Source organism: Alosa sapidissima, chromosome 2 (assembly GCF_018492685.1).
Source record: "Alosa sapidissima isolate fAloSap1 chromosome 2, fAloSap1.pri, whole genome shotgun sequence".
In the NCBI taxonomy this organism is placed as follows: Eukaryota; Metazoa; Chordata; class Actinopteri; order Clupeiformes; family Clupeidae; genus Alosa; species Alosa sapidissima.
In genome coordinates this window covers 7,217,822-7,241,323 of record NC_055958.1, presented here as the reverse complement: position 1 = coordinate 7,241,323, position 23,502 = coordinate 7,217,822, and the positions used below count along the sequence as shown (strand labels likewise).

Genomic DNA, 23,502 nt, shown 5'->3' with positions numbered 1-23,502 from the left:
TCAATATCTGATATCCTTTTATTTACAATTTATCTTGGCATGTTGGTGAAAGGGTGAATAAAACAATCCGGTACACAAGGGGACAGACACAGACATATCCAACTTACCAGCCTCTCTCTCTCTCCCTCTATTCTGCGACTTATAGCCTTACACAGGTATACTTCCATTCAGCAGCATAGCAGCCAAACCTGAGCAGCAAAGTTGTCTTTTTATGATATCTGTTTGCCAGCTTCCTCCTCTGAGATGGACTGTTCCTTATGAGGTCATGCTCTACTACAGGGACTGCTTGTACAGACAAACTGACAGAGCGACAGAGATGGAGCTTGTTTCTTTTTTTTGCCCGGTCGCGTCAAGAAGTGTGTGTTCAACACTAGAATGTCGGCATTACACATGTTCACCATATACATTCTTATCCTGATACAGGCATGCACTTTAGATATAACTCAGAAATGAAAGTAGCAATGGAAAAACAAGTTTGTTTTGTATTGCAATAAGCACTTCCACACCCAATCCCAAGTGCTTTTAAATCCAGAAATACAAGTTGTGATCGGAAGATGATCTGGTACTTTCAATGCAGACCGTTGGCCTAAATCAAACTGTTGTCACCTATTATAAAAAACCTATTATAACAAACTGCTACCAAATCAACCCAAAATAAATCTTTTATTTTTGAATTTATTTCCATCTCAGATTCATGGTGAATTTTAAAATGTGTCAGGGACTTCGCCTGACTGTTCTGATAAGGCCAGATTGGTTTTGACAATGCCTGCTTGGGGGAACCAAATAATAAAAAAAAAATAAAATGACTTATTCTGATCTCATTTATCTCTGCACACTTCGCAAAAACAAAAAAAACAAATCTTGAAGAATCCAGGGATTTATTTAATTGCTTTTTTCCTTTTTTCTCTTCGTTTTTTTGAGTAGACAAAAGGATTGTAGGCTGCACAAATTCCAATGTGGAGACTGTAGTGGTGGTGGTGGTTGTTGTTGTTGTTGTTATTGTTTGATTTTGTGAAGACACTGTTTTCGTTCACGTCAAAAGCCTTGTGTTGTGTAGTTCATGAAAACGCAGCTGACCAGTCCCCCAACCCCTACTCCCCCAGGCTCCTGCCTCGGTTCTTATTCCTCCAGGTCCAGTGTGTTCAGCTCGTCCTCCAACTCGTCCAGGTCCTCTCCCGTGAAGAGGTTCTCGTCCACGGGGACGTCCTCTGCCTCGTCCTCCAGCGTCTGGTCCTCGCTGAGCTCACCGTTGACCTCCGCTCCGCCTGAAGCCTCACTGAGCTTGTTGTCTGTGGATGGTGGTGGTGGTGGGGGGTGGGGAACAGGGAAAACAAGCTCCACATTAGCAATCAAACAAACATTGGGGAAGAGGGACAAGCTGCGGACCAACTGAAGCGGAACAGGAGCAAGCAGAAACCAAATCACAACTAGGGATCGACAGATATGGTTTTTTCAGGGCCGATATCAATTATTACCAAAACAGGAGGCCGATAACCGATATGTAAAACCGATATCAAAAAGGGGGGGTAGATAGTAAAGGCGATATGCTGCAAAAAATTCATTCAAAAGCATTTAATTATGCAAACTTTTCTTTCTTCTTTTGATACACAATTGTCTATCAACTTGCATCACTTGCAAGTGTATATCCTGTGTAGGCCTATCATGTTAATCCAAGAGCTGAGTGATGGCAATTATTTTCAAAGAGTAGGCCTACACAATGGGCTATGTGCTTGTTAAGGGACCGGTCACAAAGAGGATACTTTGCCATCGTGTGTGTGAGTGTGAGGGAGAGATGCATGCGTGATGGTAAGTGCTACGGTTGAATAGTTTAACAAAACAGTTTTAAATAGTTCTTAGGCCATTTAAGCATGCAATTTGTGTCCATATGCTATAAGCTACACTTTTGAGAGCCTAAAAAGCACGTTAATAGCCAGCTCAGGACGCGATTTAGTTCAGATCCGATCAAATTACGGCTGGCCCTGGGTGCATGTAGTCTTTTCTGACAGTCCGTTTCAAAAAGGAGCAATTAGACTTTTTGACGTTCGCTATCGCATAATTTAGGACTTGTCTGTACTATGTCCGCCGAGGTGTCCTGTTATTCACAATTAACGGACGAGGCGGAGGCAGAGAACTCCCGACGCGCAGCACCCGAGTTTGTAGGCTAAACAGCATACACTAACGTGCATCATTTGGGAATTCGCTAAATGAAGGAAGTGGGTGCTTTACTTATTGATCCGACAGTAGCTTACAAAGTGGTGTTTTTGTAACTTCAGTGTAGATGATTGTGATTCATTGCAACTTCAGCAATGTAGGCTACCTCCCTTACCTTCAAAAAGTAGCTCCGTACAGATGAAGCCCAGTCTACAGTCTGCCTCAGTGAGAATCCTAAACTTTCTCTGTGTTCAGTCTTCGATCCTGATTGGCTGCATTCGTGCTAACTATCAAATCAGACGGTGTTGTGGGTGGGACAATGCTCTTGACCACAGAGTACCAAATGCAGGGAGTGAGAGACGCTTTACAGACAAAGTAGCGTGTTTCGTTCTTTATCCATTTCAATATCGGCTTATCGGTGGAAAAAATGACCGATGCCGATTATTATAAAAATGCTAAATATCGGCCCTAATAATCGGCCAGGCCGATAATTGGTCGACCCCAAATCACAACAGCAACGACACAAAACACAGTAGCTACTTCAGGTTTCCTCAAAACTGACCGAGAGGATGGGTCACTGACCCTCACGTGGCACTTGTAACAGTTATCTGCCCCCCTCTACTCGACTTTATATTAGAGATGGGCAGCCGTGGCCCACTGGTTAGCACTCTGGACTTGTAACCGGAGGGTTGCCGGTTCGAGCCCCGACCAGTGGGCCGCGGCTGAAGTGCCCTTGAGCAAGAAGTTGAAGCAGGCAGCTCACTGCGCCGGGATTAGTGTGTGCTTCACCTCACTGTGTGTTCACTGTGTGCTGAGTGTGTTTCACTAATTCACCGATTGGGTTAAAATGCAGAGACCAAATTTCCCTCACGGGATCAAAAAAGTATATATACTTATACTATAGAGATGCACCGATAGATCGGCTGGTGACCGGAATCGGCTGATTTTCACGTGATCGGCCATGACCGGCGACCGGCCGGTCAGTCTGAGACATGCCGATTTTATGCCGGTCAAATACACTCGTGCGCTGCAATTGTAACAACACCCAGCTGAGTTTGCAAAGTTTGAAGAAGCTAGCAACCAGGCCAACACTCAGGGCTGGATGTAGGGCTACAAAGAAAGCGCTAATAGGCTACTGAGTTTTTCTATGCAGCAAACGCTGTGCTTTACCATTGGCCTACTGCGTGGAATTTACTAAGCTGTCACTTCATTAGGCTACGTAAACATCGCTCATCACCGCAAGCCTGCTGAACGGAGATAAAAGATTGCGACATTAAAAAAAATCAAAGTTTAGCGATCATAGGCTAGGCTACATAATAAGATGTCAACAAGCAGCGACATACAGTAGCCCTAGTAGTTCTACTCCACTTAAAAAAAAAAATACTCTAACTATTTACTGCACGTAGACTAGGGCTATGCCTTAAAATACCCTAGTCTAGCAGATTGAAAAGTGGATGTTGTGAAAGTGAACAAACGATAGCCTATTAGAAAGGCAAACAAACGTTAAAGTTGCTTTTGACATAGTAGCCTACAATGAAGAAAACTGATACTCTGAATACTGAATCAGCCGTCTCTGAAAGTTTCTATAGCCTAATTGATGCATTTAACCGGAATTTGGATTTAATTTTTTCACCGCAAAACAGACGTGCACTGTTTCGTGGAGCACCTAATCGCTATTAGCACTTCTCCCCTGTGTTTGCGTGATAGCCTAGGCTGCTACCACTTTTCCCTCGCCCTCCCATAAATTCATCAATGCATATGAAAATATGTTACATGGTAGTATGTTCAAATGCATCATGAAAATTGTTCTTAAATCTTTAGTTGGATATTGGATGTGAGAAGCATAAAATGGGTGTTCCATAACTTAACTTAGGCTAATCCATAATTTGATACAGCATCTGAAGTTAGACTTGAAAAAGAATCTGTCTGCTCACCGGTTCTATTTTTTTTTAACAGCCATTTCATAATTGATAAGTTGATTACACTTCTATATTAACATGTTCTATCAAAGAAAAGATAGAAAATAACTTTGTGTGTGTGCTGTAAAATGGTTAGAAGAAATGAAATCGGAATAGGCTAAAATCGGTATCGGCAGGTCAAACTATGAAAAATCGGAAATCGGTATCGGCCCAGAAAATTGCAATCGGTGCATCTCTACTTTATATCTAATGTCAATGACCCTTTCAATGGTTTTCATTATGACTAAATCATGCTACACAATGAAAAGCATCAATTCAATCGTTCTGTTCTGTTGCTGGCAGTGAAAACAGGAATGTAACGCCAAATATATCGCCACACAGTGCCACACAATGTTAAAATGGCACGCACCGTCTGTCTCACTAGCTGGCTGGGTCTTTGCCTTGAAGCGGTCCGCTGCTGCAATTGTGATGCCAGCATGGTCAACTTCTTGGGGAACAAACCGGGCAATGTCAATGTCCTGGAACGACTCGGGCTCTTGCACCTGAAGTAATGACAAAAAAAATCAAACACCCATGAGCATTTAAAAAAGATATAGAGAAAGATATAGCAACTATGGTTTTGGGAAACGCGCCCCAGAATAATGAGCCTGAACAAGAGGTACAAAACAATGCTACTTTTACATTACATTACATTTGGCTGACGCTTTTTAACCAAAGCGACTAACAACATGGTAAACAGTAAGTTTTAGAACAATTCTCACAATTTTAGGACAGTTTAAAAAAAACATTAGAGTACAGTAAGAATAAGTGCGTCGGTGAGTGCTGTTTTTAACAGTTACTTGTCAGTTTAAAACGGCTGGTGAGTGCTAGGATCAGTAAGACTTGTTGTAAGTGTTGCTATGAGAGTAGATGTTCTCTAAAGAGCTGGGTCTTCAGGAGTTTTTTGAAAGTGGAAAAGGATGTCCCTGTCCTTGTAGGAACAGGCAGTGTGTTCCACCAACGAGGAACAACAGATGAGAAAAGTTTGGATTGGCTTGTACTTATACACTATTGGCTTGTACTTATACACTATGGCCTTACAAGTAGGATCAAAGGTAGGCATTGCTCCAACACAGGTGACTAACCTCCTGAATGACGTCTTCTTCATCGCCATCATCATCACCGTTTTTGGTATCGTACTTGGTATCATCAGCCTCATCATCGTCGTCGTCAACCAGCTCAGGGCGGAACTCGAAGACTTCACGTCCACTGACCTGCAATGGGGACAGACATCACCACTCATCTTAGTTTCCATCACTCTGTCCTAAATCGCTCCTTCAGCATTATATCAGTATTGCATAAGGTCCAAGCAAGTGACAGTAAAACATACTCTGTATGAAAGGTGCTATACAAATAAAGCTTATTATTATTATTATTATTATTATTATTATTATTATTATTATTCCAGCAAATAAACCTAACACTATCTATTAAATGTAATGCATCACTTGGAAACAGGCTCTCTATAATACATAACTACATAAAACTCCTTGACTGCTCACTGCATTGATGATAAATCATAATGCTGATCTCCAGAGTACTTATCGAAGACCACGACTCCAAAAGTCTTGGGGCTCTGCCGCCACCCACTGGTACACAAGGGTAAACACTAGAGATAAATTCTTAACACTTTGGATGGATTCCATCTTGATGGATGAACAGCAATTCGGAGGAAGTCACCAGTGGTGAACTAAATTGTTCTTCCATGCTCATTTTTTCAACATAATTGAGTGACAGACATGCACTACCATGGGAATGATATTCTTTGATCTGACAAGCAATTAAAGGGAACATAGGAGTTGGGAAATTAATCATCAGTAGTACAGACATACACCCAACACTGTACAAACTTGAGAAACTTGGAACTATTTGCCCACCTAAAACACATTATAATATAATTAAAATAAACAACCATTTCATTACAATAACAAGAGTGTAAGCAGGGGACAACCATTGTGTAGCTAGAAAAGGAAAACAAGCGCCTGCAGACATAAGGGGCCAAACAACGTAAGGCACTAGACCTACAAGAGGAAATGCCTTTTCAGCAAATTCATTGGAAGCTGGCGCTTGTTTTTAACTACTGCAATCCATGGAGAAATGTCCCAGGACAAATGGTGACTTGCTTTTTTGCAAAGTTTGTCTCAAAGGAGTCTTCACTGCATCAGCTGAGCTGCACAGGGATGCTGACACAGCAGCCTTGTTTAGACGGGTGTGTGTGTGCAAGCACTGAGTTCACAGGTCCACTGTGCTCACTCACCCCCAGTGACCTGCCGGCTTTAAAGTCAGCCTTTTTCTTCTCCATGTCCTGCTCAGCTCTGTAGATCTTCTCTTGCCGTTTCCTCTTCTTCCAGGCCAAGAATGTTTCCAGGGTGATACGGGTGACATTTGGTCCCAGGGCAGCTCGCTGGAGGAAAGAGAGACAAGGGAACAAACGTATGACAATGTATACGAGAGACGGACTATAAGTCGCATTTATTTAGAAATGTATTTCACAAAATCCAAAACCAAAAACAGAGACTATGGAACTGGATTATTGAGGCCAAAAAGATTAATGAAGATGAAGGAGTGAAGGCAGCCAAGAGGAGGGCAGGAAGGTAATTGCAAAGCAAAAGATTCACTGAAAGAAAATGCCATGAGGTGCACCAAAATGTTACTAAAATGTGGAGAATACAATGCAATCAAGCATTTTGGGCGATGTGGAGTCACAAGCTGGCAGCAGATTAAATGCTCATGATAGAGAAAAAGACGGTTTTAAAAGGACGTGACCTAAGCTGAGGCAAGCCATGGCAATAGGCTAATAGGCCCGACGGTATTTGTAAAGCAATTTACAAAAGATTCACAGAACAAAAATGCTGATGTGGTACATGAAAATGTAGCTAAAAATGTGGAGAATGCAATGCAATCAAGCATTTTGAACGATGTGGAGATAGAAGCTGGCAGCAGATTAAATGCTCGAGAGAGAAAAAGATGTGGGTTTAAATTGACGTGCAGACCGAAGCTGCAGCAAGCAGGTGATATTTAGAAATGTATTTCACAAAATCCAAGACTAAGAACAGACAGACTATGTAACTGTACACAGTGAGGCCAAAAATATTGAGAATTCTACAGGGAATGTTAATGAAGAAGAAGGAGTGAATAGTGGCAAGAGGCAAGCCGAAGGCCCGACGCTAATTGTAAAGCAATTTATGAAGGCCCGACACTAATTGTAAAGCAATTTACAAAAAAATCACTGAACTCAAATGCTGATGTACATGAAAATTTAGCTAAAAATGTGGAGAATGCAATGCAATCAATCATTTTGTACGATATATTGGCACAGGCTGGCATACAGCAGAACAATTGCTTGGCTGGACACCTCCAAGAGAGCGAGAGAAAAAAAGATGCACATTTAAAAGGGTCTAAATTCCAGCGCGGAATTGCGGGTAGGCCTATTGCGAATAAATTATTACTTAGTATTGAGCATAATAATAAAAGTCCCGCAAATCTAACCATCATAATGCGAGAGATTCCCACACATTTTACCCTGTACCCTGTCTGACATTAATATAATAATGGAGCGGCCTGAATGCGGGACTATTGACGGCCCAACTCTGACTTCAATTGAACCCCATGCAGAGACACACACGCGCGCGCAGGACCACTTTGGGGGTGCCTCTTTTCGTTGCTCTCTCTCTCAGCAGGATTTGTCACTGCTGAAGTCAAATTATAGCCTAGGTGCTTCAACATCAACCGCTATCGACAGGAAAGGAAAACAAACATTTAGCGATCAGGAACCGTCAGGAATTTTGCAAATACAGAAGCATGACCGCCTAGGCTATAACGTAGAGAACATGGATGACTTCTCTATTTGACATTCGATTGCGGACGTGAACAGACAGCTACAGACACGGAGCGCACATTGTACGTGAAAGATAATTAGTAGCAAAACAGCGATCAAATATTACATGGCAGTGCGTTTTGTTTTCAAATGTTTTCATGCATGTCTAGATAACAGGTGAGGGATTTTTAGGAGACTCGTAAATCCTCAAATTTAGGCTGCGCAAAGCACAGCACCTTTATTTGGCCATGGCTTGTATTCGAGTCAGCTACATATATAGTCCTTATTTCTTACGTTTTATTGTGAGACATAGCCCTACTTTTCGTTTGGAGCGGCATGGGTAGGCTATCAAAAGCAGATGTTTAATTTGAGATTTAATTTACGTTCGGACTGTTGATTATATTGCTAAATATCGGGACTGATGACCACTGAAATCTGTGGGGTATTTAATGGCTTACTATTAAGTTTCATAGTGTCGGGAATTTCGATTGCCATCCACTTATTGCGAGATAAGGTATCCGCGCTTTCATTCATTCGTGTGCTGCGCTGCAAGGGAAACCTTATTCTGTATAGCCAAAGATGTCTAAGATAGCCTAAATGTAGTTATTTTTTAAATTATGCATGATTTACTTTTTTATTAAATTCATAGGCTGATGCCTGGCAGCAACAATTGTGTTTAAATGTAGGCTTCAGCCTCTAGCCCAGAAGGGTGCGGCATGCGACTAGCTTGAGAGCAATGAGAGCAACGTGTTGGAGACTCATGGTGTAAATGACTTTTCATTGGCAACAATACCAACCAACAATATAAAATATTAAGAAGAGCTCTTTTATGAGTTAAATTGAAACAAAATTATACTGGCTTTTATTTGTCCAAATCTGAGGCCAGGCTATAAATAGAATCCCTGCCATAATTTGACGATTTAGGTATGCGCGTGTGTTTCAGGGTAGTGCAAGCACTAATCTCTGACTGAGGGGCCGTGCACAAAACCGGTGAGGTTTTGTTAACGGTTACGCCTTGCATGTACACGACGCCGGCAGTTTAGGAGACTGAAACCGGCTTCCGAAGTGGGAACTTTTGAAACGCCGGCTAACTTTCGCCATGTAGACGCCTGTAGGTGCAAAGCCGGGAACTTTATGACGAGCTAGTAATCAAGGATCTTTGACATAGCCCCACCTCTCAACTCAGCCACGGCACTCGACCTGACATGTTGCTTGTCAAAACAAACCAAACCATTTATTTATCATATTAAAATGTTTTTCTTTCCCCCGTCATGATTTATGTGCACAATGTAGCCTACCAGCTTTTAGTGGCTAAGTTAGAAGCACACGTTAGCTTAACTTAGTTAATCATTAGCTTACTGCATGTTAGTGTTTTCTCCAGTGGTGCTCAGACCTAATGCAATGCGTAGGCAAAGCATTTGAAATTTCACATAGCAGTCACATACCTTGAAAATTAACTTTATTAGTTTAACAGTTGAATTGAAACCCGAATTGTCTGTAGTCTCCTTATTTCATGCGACTGCTTAACCACAGCACTTATTAGACATTCTCTGGCTTAACAAACTGTTTCAACAATGTTTTCTTCTACGCGATTCACGCGAAATTATCGTGAAGCTTCTGCACAGCGGCGCCATCGATTGGTCTGGCATATGCACTAGTAATAGGCTGTAGACGTAATGTTTCACGTAGGGTTCATGTCAGTTAATATAAATTAACATTTAAAAACATGTGCAATTATATATGTTTTCATATATAAGTCGCACCTGACTATAAGTCGCAGGACCAGCCAAACTATGAAAAAAAGGAAAATACGGTACATACATATTGTGTGTGTGCGTGTGTGTGTCGCAGATGGCCAAAACAAAAAAAAAAAGCATACATCGGCTGACCCTGATTTATAAATATTGGCATTGGCCATAGAAAAACCCCATATCGGTTGACCTCCACATACAATACAAAAAAAACAAAAAACATTTGCATTAATAAACCATCATCATTAAGAAAAACTCACCTCAGTTTCAATCAGTTCCTCTAGTGAAATCTTTTCCTCCTTCTCCTCCTCTTTCTTCTTGTCTTTCTTGAGCACAAACCCAACAGGGAGGGCATGGCGGTACATACAGGAGTCTCCTCCGCCAGGACAGACCCAGAACCAACCGTACTTATTGTTCTCTATGGCATCCAGGAAATATCGGCACACCTACAGATAACAAAAAAGACAAAAAAAAACGTAACCACCAAAAGTTTAAATTGCTTACATTATCAACTGCAATTGATCGAGGATAGCAATGATTCTTAAATGAGGTAAAGTGATGGAGCAAATTCAACTAATGCTACCCATTATGGGTGTAGAGCAGAGATAGAAATTAGCACCCGTCACCCATGGTTCGAATTACAGGGGGTATTGGGGGGGGGTCCGACCACCCTAGATGAGACTTGGACCCTCCCAAAAGGGAAGAAAATAATAGTTTGGGGGGTACTGAAAAAATGTAATAAAATTTAATGTTATCCAATATTGCATCTAATTGCAGAATTACCATCACATACCAAGAATTCAGGATATAATCTAATGAAATACGATTTCCAAACTCTCACCCCCATTGGGCTGTACCATTTGTCTGGTACGTTCAGACTGTGTCCTTTGCTATGATATAATACTGACTTAACAAATGCACAGTGTAGGCTGCAAAAGCCTGATATACAAATGGGTTAACAAGCGGTGGCCAACTGGCCATACATTTGTCTAATATTTCACTGCCTTTGTAACATAGTGATGGCCAATCTTAGGAAAACATTGAGTAGCAAGATTATGGTTTAACCGGAGGTCTCCCTCCCACTCAGCGGCCACGACCATCGCTGCTGCTTAATTTAAAAATCAGACCTACAATCACACGCCGTAGGAGGAGTTCCATAGATATACTGACACGGGGAGAGGTTTAATGAGGCAATTTATCATTTTGTGCAATTTCATTCTTAATGTTACAACAAGAGGGAATCTGCACTAATATTCAGGGAATTTTGCATGTAGATTAGTGGTTCTCAACCATTTTTAAGCAAATGCCCATACAACCATAATTGCAACGTTACCTGCAGTTTGTTTGAAACGCTTCGTGAACATATAATAATCAATTGGACCTGAAACGTCTTTCCTTGTTGCCATTATTAGAGATCAGCCTTTCTTAAAAGCGTATTGCTGCACAAATATTTTGTGATATAAAACCAGGCGCACAATGCACTAGGCTACATTATATGAAATGCCTAGGCTAGACAACATGAAGATATTTGTTTTCCAACCGTGAACGTCATTTTTTTATTTGCTTGATGTTTGGTAGGCTTAGGCTATCCAAGAAAAACGAATCAAATGAACCAAAGGCAGGCCTTGAATTAGGCTAGGTGAACTTGGCAGAGACTTTCTGTGGCCCATCTGTAAACAATTCTGGGTCTTAAATTTAAGTAGTTTGTTTACCATTTAAGTAGTTTATGTTTACCATTTTCGTGCAATTGGTCTGTATGCAGATCATTTTCATGTTTGCATTGCACTGCTATATAGGGGTGGGCGATATATATCGTCTGCGATAATATCGTGATTGTTGTTTTAACAATGTGCAAATTGACATTATCGAGTATTTAAATTACTTATGGGGAAATAACACTCGAAATCACACATTGAAGACTCATTCATTCACAGGAGGTGTATGCAGGAGAAGCCCCTGGCTGCAGCAGAGCAAGTGTCACGTGATCACTAGTGGGTCACAACGTTGTCACACACACGCCTAATGTTTATTTTGTGCAGCGAGAGTAGCCTACTTGGGATTTTATGCGGCTACTTCTGTTCAAGTAGCATTGGTAAGACAGTCACATTTTTTCCTACACGGTATTATATGGAGAGAAAACATTAGCCTTTGAGTATTTTAATAGTCAGTTGTAAACAAAGAACTATTCTCATGTAGCCTCTCTCTTTTGTAAATGGACTGAAGTTCGCTCTAAATATCTACGTTTACCGATTATGCTAACCGTTAGCATAGCATTGGGATTTCTCATATACATTAGCCATAAGCTAACGCATTAGTTTCTATTCTGTAACTTGGAATGCTAGCCTAGGCTATATGATTGCTCTTGAAGAAAACATCGAAGGAAATAACTGAGATGTACACTGTTGGTCTGCTTAGTTTTACAGTAAATCCTATGTAAAGGTTTGAAAGGAACTTCAGCTTCAGACTTTCTCTTGGGAAACTGTTAGGCCTATTCATCTTCTCTAATGTAGCTGGCTAGACCATGTCATTGCCACACACACAATTGGAAATGTGTCAGAGTGACAATGCATTGGTTGATTTGGTTAAAAAGTCACAGGTTAGGTTATTGGTTATTATTGTAATGATGCTATTCATAAATAATGAGCTGTAAAGTAACTCAGACTTTAACAAAAACATTTTTTTAAAGGATATTGACTAATTATCGTTATCGTCAAAATCACAAAAAATAGAGATATTATTTTTTGTCCATATCGCCCACCCCTACTGCTATACCAAAAATATTTTTGGTAACACTTTACTTGACGGGTGAGTTCATAACACATTCATAGCAGCTGTCATAAACTGCACATAAAGCATTCATGACTGTTTCATGAGACATGACTCAACATTCATACCAAACCTTTCATGAATGTGGAAGACAGAACGACGACAACTTGTCAAAATAAAAGTCCAAGTGTCTTGTAAGGATCATGTATTCAGGGTTCCCACTCTAAGTGAAGTTTCCTACAATATTTACCACCTTCTCCCTGCAGCATATGGCACCGGCGCAGCGCTTTAGTGCCACTAGAAACTGCCGCTATGCCTTCATGTGCCACTGCTAGGCTTATTATGACCGCCGCGCAGCGAAGCGGCGGTCATATAGGTTTAGTCAGATTTTTTTCTTTTTCGCATGCCCAAATTTCCGTCAATGAGTCCCGGGACACTGAAAGACCGGGGTACACGAAACTTGGTGGGCATGTAACCCCACATGGATAGCATGGAACCATCGTTTTTCGTTTTGATCTGTAGCCCCCCCGCTGGACTGGACCCCCCAAAAGGAGGGTAGGGCAGACACAGTTTTCTGTGAATATCTCGAAAACCGTAGGGTTTAGGAGGACCATTTTTTTTTTTGTATGTTGATCTCAAGGGGCCATGTCAACCCATTCCATAACCACTCATTTCATGTATAGCGCCACCTAGTTAAACACAAAAAAGTAAAAATGAGGTGTTGTAATTGAAGGTATCTGTGACCTAACATAGTCAAAACTGCACGAAATTGGAAGTGTAGGATCATTATGACACCCTCTGTATGCACGCCAAGTTTCGTGGAATTCCGTTCATGGGGGGCCACACAATAAATTAATTTATGTTACTATACACCAACTGGCCTGTAGGTGGCCGGAGACAGTTTTCTGTGAATATCTCGAGAACTGTAGGGCCTAGGAGGTCCACCTTTTTTATGTATGTTGGTCTTAAGGGGGCATGTCAACCCATCCCATTACCACTTATTTCATGTATAGCGCCACCTAGTTAAAAATTAAAAAGCAAAAAATTAGGTGTTTTCATCTCAATATCTCTGGCTGACAAGGTCAAAACTGCACGAAATTAAAAGTGTAGGATCATTATGACACCCTCTGAATGCATGCCAAGTTTTGTGTACTTTCGTTCATGGGGGGCCTTACAATAAAATAATTTATGTGTACATTTAGTGACGTACACCAACAAGGATTCCCGGGACACTGAAAGACCGGGGTACACAAAACTTGGTGGGCATGTACCCCCACATGGATAGCATGGAACCGTCATTTTTCGTTTTCATCTGCAGCCCCCCCCGCTGGACTGGACCCCCCGAAAGGAGGGTAGGGCAGACACAGTTCTCTGTGAATCTTTTATGGTATGTTGGTCTCAAGGGCCCACATCAACCTGGCTCATAATCACTCATTTGTGATTTGCCCCCCCGGTAAAAAATGAAAATCAGTAGGATTAAAAGAAAGCCAAAATAAATATTCATCATCATCATCATGGCTGCATTTTCAGTATTGGCGAGAAGTAGTCGTTTGTCCACTAGATGGCACATCGTTGCAGTGAGACGTAATTTTGTTGGAAGTTAAAAGTGGGTTGGAAAAAACAATGGACTCTTCATACAAGGACTGTAATTTACCGCAGCGAACATCTAATAAGGATAGGACGATGTTCACATGAAGTGTAATTCCCATTTCTTCTTGAAGCCGAAATAAATCTGAGGATGTTTATCGGACATGCTTGGTTTTTACTGCAGGTACGTTAATCTTGTAATATCAATAAGGACCTAGGTAATGTTACCGTTAGCGTTGGTTGAGTGATGGAGGCATTTGATTTATAGCATTTGTAGAAAACTATACATGCGGTTATACCAAGCAAATGTATAGCAGCACTGTTTGTATCTTTCGACTGTCATTTATTGCACGTGCTACAAAATCATTCTGTGCAATGGAAGATTTACCAATGTTACACCGGTCTGATACAGTTTTGCCTATACATGTGAGAGACTGAGACGCCTGTTTATTTTGTTTTAAGTGCGTGCAGGGTGTGAGAGGGGAATCGATGTGCTTTGATTACAGCTTGGTAGTTGTAGTCTGTGAAATTAAAAAGCACGTGTGTGTGAAGTATCCAAACAATGACACCTTCATTTAATTATGGCTGCTTTAGCAAAACACCTTAAGCTACTGTGTAGTGGGTCCCATTTAGAAGTGGCTACTTCATTCGCGCTTTCCTTGACTCATGGAGCTGCGTGAATGTTATTACAACTTTTCGCCACGATATGACAGTTTAAGTCCGCTTGATACTGTAAGGCGTAAGCCATTGGTTTCCAAAGGAGATTTTATTTGTGTCGCCAGCATAGCCTATTGACAATTTATGTTGTAAATAGGCCTACCTTATAATCCTACCTGTAGCTTAGGGAAGCTTTCTATTAGGATCTAGTTTGTTAGTTACCGTTTTGTCATAACTCCCTGATGCATTTTTGCATTTAGAATAGCCAGAGCGTGTATATCTCAATCGGAAAATTAAACAATATCGGGTGCCTATGGACTAGGCTGGGTGAACCCAGCCTGATCTGCCCGCTATTTATTTTTTGATTTCTTAAAAGATTGAGCTTGGTCTGATGAAAGCCAGACTAGCCATGGACCTCAGTTAAACAATGCAAGGGAACATGAATCAGCCTATATTTGCACTAACAATAACGGACAAAAGCTCTTCAACTTTGGCCCGTTAAAATGTGTATGAACAGTCTAGCGACGCATTTCATCAAGGCCCATTTGGACATGTCAGTTATTTGCACCACTGGTTAGATGTAAAACAGCATTTCGTTTCAGACTAGGCTACTGTTACTTAATTTGTGCATTAACAATAACGTTTCAGACTACTGTTACTTAATTTGTGCATTGACAATAAAGTATTACATGAACTAAAGATGACTAAAATCTTATGTAGAAGAAGAAACATTCACAAAAAATCCATCCATCCAAAAATGACCTTTGTTTTTGATAGCTGTTGAAAACGGCATGGAACTGACAGAGATGTTTTTGTTTAAAAATACATAATAAATAAATAAATAAATAAATAACATTATGCTGATACCTTTTGCTTTTCCCAAATACAATGTAGCCTACAGGTGTAAGTGACCTTTCATCAATCCAGTTGCAATGGATGAACTGTGATGAACTGCCCTACTTGTGATTGTTTAGAGATTTTAAAGGTTTTATAACAATTCTACATCTTCTTTGGCTATTCTACAATCTATTCACCTTTTCAGCACCAGTAGGGTACTTTCTGTGCAGCCGCACACACACACTCAGGCATGCCAAACAAGCATACACAAAAGTTTCAAGAGTGGGGGATGGAGTAAAATATGGAGACAAATTGAAGTGTGATTTATTTTCGCGGAACGGATGTACAGGACTGAGTGGCGGTCATATTTTGTACCGCTATGCGGTACATCTAGTTTCATGATGTCTTGCAAACATAATAACCTAGCGAGATCTGGATCTGCGTTAGATCAAAAATTGGAAAAGACATTTGTTAGGCAACTGTCTCATACCCGCTCACATGTTACAGATTTTATAGCTACAGACTACTAACAGACTATGATTTTGCAAAGACTGGGAATCTTGCAGGGTCACTATTTAAGACTGCAACTAGATTACTTTCAAATATTTCCCCATCATGCACCAGATATCAACAGGAACTCAAAAAGGCTTGTATAAACAACCCATATAGCCTACTTATATCAAAGTCATATTTCCTTGCTTCTGCAGCATTGTTTAATGTGTGACATCCCCAAACTGCAGTGTTATGCATATAACGACATCAAATGTCACAATCATGTTACATCTCCATTAGGGGTGTAACGGTACACAGAAGTCATGGTTCGGTTCATACCTCGGTTCGGACATCACGGTTCGGTACGAGTTCGGTACAATGGAGGGAAAAGCAAAACAAAAATGCAGAAAGCATTTTTTTTTTGTACATGTCTCAGGCTGTACCACCTAGTGTCATACAGTCTCTTCCCTGAGCTATCTGCAACAGCCTGAAGTGTGTAAGATGTAGGCTAAACAGTACAATAAGTACCCAGACTCCATCTGTAACTTGTAAACAAAATAAGACAATCAGCTATAAAACTGAAAATAGGTCTACACATTTCTGAAAGTGCAAATTACATAGAAAAATTATTTTTAAAAATCGACTTAAGCAAGACCTTCAACATCTGTGTTTAGTTGTATATGGAAGGGTCTACAATTTGCCTCAATATTTTTTTTATTGTGTGTAAAGTAATAATCTAGCCTACTAACTGTGAAAATATCACACTATTTTGCCAGCATTTTTTCCACTCACATACCCAACAACTGCTGAACAACGCCGACACACAGTTTCATCTCATCCACCACTATTTCGCCTGTACTAACGTTACTGTAACTGAAGTTCTCAAACTTGCGATCTTAAAGAGACCAGCGGATCCTCTAACTCTTGTGGGTCTGACTGACGGACTCGACCGACGACCTGACAAAAAAAAAAACATAGGCGCCAATCAGAGCTTCAGAGCTAAGGCGAGGCTACAGATTAGCGTCGCTAAAGAACTCCCGTAACTCTCGCTACTTAACAGTAATTGATTAATCCGCACAGGAGTTTTATGTATTTTTATACCGTGTATTCTCTGTGTAAATTCATGCACCGAACCGTGACGCCCGTACCGTTTCGGTTCAATACGAATACATGAACCGTTACACCCCTAATCTCCATACGCATGAGCAAGTGTTTACGTAGAAGTATTTTCGGGCAGGTCACTGGGCTATAGAGTTGATCGGTCAGGTGGAATACTAATAATTTATAAGAAACGTAATCACAAATCATCCTGTTGTCGGCTGTACCCACTTTTCCCCTTCCTGTTGGTGCTGGTGTTGCTCACTTATAGGTTTTTATATTGTCCACTACTAAAGGACTCGAGATAATATCAAACCTTTGACATTGTCGTAACATCAGGACTAGAAAAAGACTGACTCGGACTGATTTAAAACAGCTCGGATTACCACTGTACACTAAACGATCTGGATGACGAGAGTACACCGCAACTCCAGTAAAACTCCCATGATTTCCTTCTGACTTGGAAATTTAATAGCCTGACATAGTCATACTCAAATTCTAGTCAGAATATGAGTCTGATACTGCTCCATTGGGATGTGATTATGAGGCGTGTTTCAACCGATAATGGGGGTGAATCCTCTAGGACGAACACCTGAACCATCCTTCTTCTCAACAATTGCCTTAACATTGTTTTCTGGTCGTTTTTTAAAAGTTATTGCACTATTCAATATCTTTTACAACAGATGCGATGGCGAAATCTAAATGTCTATCTTCTAGCATCAGCGTTTTTGTTAGGGAGAACCGGGATGAATGAAACACTTTGTAATTAAACGTCATTTACAACGACATCGTACCATACTGAAGGCAAATATTTTGTCACTAGCACCCTACATCTGTCCTCTGACAAACACAGTTGCATTTTCAGCTCTGAACAAAACCGTTCAGGAGTTTTTCTGGTCCGAACCGCTCTGGTTCGGGCATAGTTGCTTCACAACGGAACAAGTCCAGACCGAATTTCCCGACCTCAAATTTTGTGGGTGGGGCTAAGTTTGGCTGGCATCCAGGCTAGAATTGTAATCCCTGACTATAAAATCGCTTGAAAATTGTATGGTGTAAGGCCAACATAACTAGACTGGAGACCTAGGGTTATAACCAAGTGTGTGTGTGTGTGTGCCTACATGTTTGTATGTACGTAAGCATGCATTTGTGCAACTGAAAGGCTTACAATCTTGGTATTGGGCTTGATCTTCTCCGCCTCGCCGTGCTTCTTATTGATAACCTCCTCCAATTTCTTCTCATCCCAGTGTTCCATGGTATCTACACAACAAGAAAATTGTGTAGCTTTTGAAAACCTGCATTTCACATAGTCATTACAGCATATTTGCAATAAATCATTTTCTGAACAGGGAAAAGCATCTGTGCCTACAATAAAAAATGAAAAATGAAAATCTATTATCCATATGGCTTCTTTGCGATTCATGCTGCTGAACTGACAATTTTACTTTCATGCTCCATGATTAATAACGTCGGATTCTCTCACCTTTTTCAAGGTCTTCATCTCGTTCATCAACGTACAAGCTGCGCTTTTCACATTTTCTCTCTATGGTCAAGTCATGGGAAAACTTGCACTTGTCCCCTTTAGTGCACTGTCCTTGCTTGAAGAAAGCACAGAGCACTGATTTGGGGTCCACGCCTGCATAGAAGCACACAATCACTCAGTCATCAGGCAGGCACAGGGGTTGATGCAATAGTCTTAACAGACTTCATGTCATATTCGGAATAGGACTACAACCAGTGGTAACGGATTTGCAACATTCTAGCCAGGCATGTGTACGCCTTATATACTGTGGTAAAGCAGTGCATGGGAGTTGAGTGTTATGAATGTTAATTGTATTCTTTTATGTACAACATGTTTGTCTACAAATTCAATCCTTTTGTTACCTTTGCTGACTTTCTGCTGAACGACTACAGGTTTAAAGAGTTCATTCAGCTCAGATATGTTCTTCTTGTCATCTTTCTTTTTGCCCGCCTCTCCAGCAGCAACCTAACACAGGAAACATCAAAAGGCAATGAAGCTTTAATGAGAGGTGGGAACCGATATTATAATGTTACATAGCTAGAATGGCAGGGGAAAACAATCAGCTTACCTGCCGAGGATTCTGTTGTCCATACTTCACTTGATGTGTTACAGTTTTGATAAACTTCTGTTGTTTTGCACCCTTTTTGTTCTTCAAGCCAAAGGTCTTGTCCTGTGTATTAAAATCACATGATACGGTGTACATAAACATTATCAAATCATTTAATTTGACAATCGAGGTATTGATATATGGCTAGCTAAACAATAGCAGGGTGACCGCAAGCAAATGCATTCTTACTTTTAACACGCAAGCCTTCAACTTACACTTTCTGCAACAAGCATTAGCTTGTGTTACATTTCATAACAGCTTTAGCAACATAACAGTTACATTAAAATAATTAGTTATTGGTGCAGAGACACGTTAATCTGCCTCATGATATATAGAGGATTGTTATGGAAAATAGATTGCCAGATGCTATGTTAACTAACCGAGGCCAGATTGTGTTCACATAAATATTGCTTAAGTTATCCACATACAGATAGAACTATGTTTGGCGGTATGGCTAGTTAGCTAACGCCAGTAATGGAGTATCGTTGGGTAAGCTAAAGCTATCTGACAACGTTGAAGGTTCTCAATCCAAATGATGGCTGGAATAAATACTAGCTGGGAAGTTGTCTGTAGGTATCTGTAAATCATTTAGGTATTATGTAAAGCATTTATTCGTCATTTTAAAGAGCGACGTACAGGCTGGCACTGGCTAATAACGAACCTCTGGTAAATTCTTATCAGTTTAGCTACTGCCAGATCATCGAAAGCAACGCAAAACCAGAGCCCGTTAGCTAGCTAGTTGGCCGGCTAATTGTGATATCTTGACAACAGGCGTTAGCTAACAAAACCAAATTGTGATAAAGGGAACGTAGCTTGGTCCGTCGTTTATTTTTGTCCATGATCATGTATCGTTAACAGGCACGACCTCAACGTTAAATGGCAAGAATTATGTGTATATCCAAACCCATTATGCACTACTGGTCAAGTCTCGCTATTAGATCTGTCATTTTAACCACATGGGTACGCTCGTAATATATCTATGGCTAGCCGGCAGGCTAATAGTAATTGCTAGAAATATAGCCAGGAGCTAGTTACAGCGCCTACATGAAAACCAAGTATGGTAGGCCGAAAAATCAGCATGGTTGAACAGTGATTCCCATTATTGAATTTCCTATTCAAAATTCCACTCACTTCAATGATCTTTTCCTTTTTCTTCTCTTGAGTTTTCTTACCACCTGTAGGTTGAGCGGGTTTCTTCGGAGGCATATCGGTTAAAATATGCAGGTTTATCCTCTAATACCCCACCTCTATTTTTCGTGATGAAATGACTGTGCTAGCTAGCAAGTAGCAGGCTTCAAGCGTTGGGTGAGAGCTTTTCCCCCCCAGCAGCCGCTGTGCATGCTGGGTAACAGAAGAGGAGAGTTGGCGTGTCATCATCAGCACTGAGTCTAGCTCTTGTATCCGCACTTTATTAATTCAGGCCTACAGATATAGGCAGACATCTTTCAGGTCAAACAACTTTTATTGTGGTGTATGTTTTTCTCAGTGGAGAACATTATTATTATCACATATCCTACATTATGGCTGCAGAGGCCTAAGTTTTGTATGAGAATGATAATTACAATTACTGATTCAATGCTGGCTGCACTTTAGTCATAGCCTAGGCCTACATGACTAAAATGAGGCTTGAGCAGATTTACTGTGTGATAAACACATGCATATAGCAAGGTTAGCAAGTCATTAGCAAGTGATTTTATCAACATCAGCCAAATGTGTCAGGGTGACGGATGGTATCTAATCACAAATGGATGGACCCTGTAGGTAGTCATCATTAACACAAGGCGTTTTTCACAAGTGGGTGCTTTCACGGCTCCCTTGGAATATCAACTCTGGCCATCCAGAGCAAATGAGAGAGAGAGAGTTGATGACTCTGTCGCCTGTTGTGGATATGTAGGCTTACAAACCCTCTTGTTACAGTGCATGAAAATGCACTGTACTGTTCTTCCTAGTAGTACAGCGGCTAAGGCCAGATTTATACCTGAATCGTTCAGTTTTTGCGGAAAGCACGAAACTTGGTACAATAGTACTACCCCCTAGTGATCAAAAATGTAAATGGACCCCAACACATAGCGCCCCCTAATGGCCCCTATCTTGACTTCAAATATGGCCACCAAAATAAATATGCCCTTTTTTCTACATTTATAATGCTATGCTGCTTTTAACACATAATATGACATGTCTATTGTTGTGTTAGACTTATACTGAAGTAAATGATAGGACACAGGATTGCTTTAGATGGTTGGAGCTTTACTGAAAAGTGTCGTAAAGACCAAATACCACTCAGGAGCCTGCCTCCAGTAGGGGGCAGCATAACATAACATCCCCCTTTCTTAGTTCTGTAATAACCATTACCACTTAGAGGTACACTATGCAGGTTTTTTAGCTTAATATGCAAGTTTTATAGCTTAATTTACCTTCAATTAACAGCTTCAGGGTCATTGGAATGGTTATATGACTTTTTTCGGGTTGAATGGTGGCCGTCTCGCTTCCCCCTAGCGCCTGTGAGCGGAAAAAACACCCTTGCAACTGTGGGGCGGCGGGCCGACGGCCTCAGTGTCAGGAAGTATAACGAGTGTAACAAATTGCTTTACTGCATTCAAATACACATACACACCAGGCACCGGCTAGAAAAAGGTAGCGATGGAGTTTCTCAGACATTCGTCATGACAGAGACATCGAAAAAAAGAAGCAAAAACCGAGAAAACAGTAAGGAAATTGCGAATACTGCATAGTTTACCTTTAAGTATCAACATGTTTCTTTTTTCTTACAACTAATAATTTTCAACAGAAATTATTCTAAGTGTCAACATGTCTTTTCTCTACAACTAATAATTCTCAACAGAAAATATTCTATGTATATTTCACCAGGTCTAGACACATTCTTTCACATGAATCTTGGTGTTTTCCATTAAACTTAACTTGTAACACATTTTTTATTTTTTTCCACAACACTTAACCATACTAACTATGAAGGTGAGGTAGACTGCTCAGACCTTCAACCGAGTGAGGGGGTTATTCTGCCCCTTGGGCCACTCAGTATTTAACTAGTAACATAGTCTCTCAGGTACTCAGGTACCCTTCTCTCTCTTGCCGGGTACATTTTCTGGGCAGGAATGCTGGGCTGCGAGAGTTCCTGTTCAGTAGAGTTGTGCACTTCTGGCAGTGGTTCTATGGCTGTGGTGACCCCCGGGCCCTCAGGCGAGTCCTCTAGCTCCCCTGGCGCCACAGGTGTATTGGTGAGATGCCGTCGGTTACGGCGAAGAACTCCGCTGGGGGTCTCCACAAGGTAAGACGGGGGCAGTCTTCAGCACTGTCCCTTTCTCCTTGGTGTCTGACACCCTGACATGATCGCCAGTGTTGAGCCCAGGCAGATGATGAGCCCTGTGTCGTCTGTTGAAATCATGCTGCTGCTTTCTTTTGTTTTCTTGCTCCTTTTGTCTCAGTTGTTGCAGATTAGTCCACCTAGGTCGTAGAGATGATGGTACAACGGGCAGTGTGGTTCTAAGGCGTCTGCCCATCAGCAGTTCAGCTGGACTATGACCGTTAGATAGTGGGGTGGCTCTATAGATCATGAGTGCTAGGTATGGGTCAGACTCCTTCTTCAGCATGTGTTTGATGGTTCTCACTGCTCGTTCTGCTCCGTTACTCTGGGGAAATCTTGAGCTTGATGTGACGTGTTTAAATGACCAGTCTTTTGCAAACTGACAAAAAAGCTCAGATGAAAACTGGGGACCGTTGTTCGATCTTACTGTTGAGGGGATCCCGTGTCTGGCAAAGATAGACTTGAGATGCTCTATCACTGCTGCTGAAGTAGTGCTGGAAAGTTTCGCTATCTCAACGTACCGGGAAAGATAATCTACTTCAAGGAGGTATTGATGCTGGTTTCACTCAAAAAGATCCGCTCCTACGACCGCCCATGGTCTCTCCGGGATGTCCGAAGGCATCAGTGGCTCCATATGATGGACTCAGTCCCTCGCACATGTGTTGCATCTTTCTACCAGGTTCTTCAGCTGGGTGCTTAAACCTGGCCACCAGACTGACTGTTTGGCACGGTCCCGGCACTTCACTATGCCGAGATGGCCTGCATGCAGTCTTTCCTGTAATGTTCTGGGTATGACCAATCTTTTATTTCTCAGTAATAGGCCATACTCCACTGTAAGCTCTCCTGCAAATGGTGCATACAAACGGCTTCTCCCCCCTATTCTAAATCTTTCAGGCCACCCTTCTCGGCAGTACTTTTTCACATCCTGTATTACCTCGTC

At 41.2% G+C, this 23,502-nt stretch overlaps 1 protein-coding gene across 1 annotated transcript; it reads right to left on the bottom strand.

Annotated features, from left to right (window-relative positions):
* On the bottom strand, window positions 1-20,601 carry zc3h15 (zinc finger CCCH-type containing 15). Its single transcript, XM_042067623.1, has 10 exons — window positions 20,372-20,601; window positions 19,202-19,303; window positions 18,996-19,098; window positions 18,595-18,747; window positions 18,280-18,371; window positions 9,938-10,123; window positions 6,367-6,513; window positions 5,195-5,323; window positions 4,480-4,612; window positions 1-1,289 (listed from the first exon to the last, which is right to left on the bottom strand). Exons 1-10 carry the CDS (start codon window positions 20,444-20,446, stop codon window positions 1,120-1,122), a joined length of 1,290 nt encoding a protein of 429 aa, XP_041923557.1. The 5' UTR covers window positions 20,447-20,601; the 3' UTR covers window positions 1-1,119.
* Window positions 20,602-23,502: the final 2,901 nt, after the last annotated feature.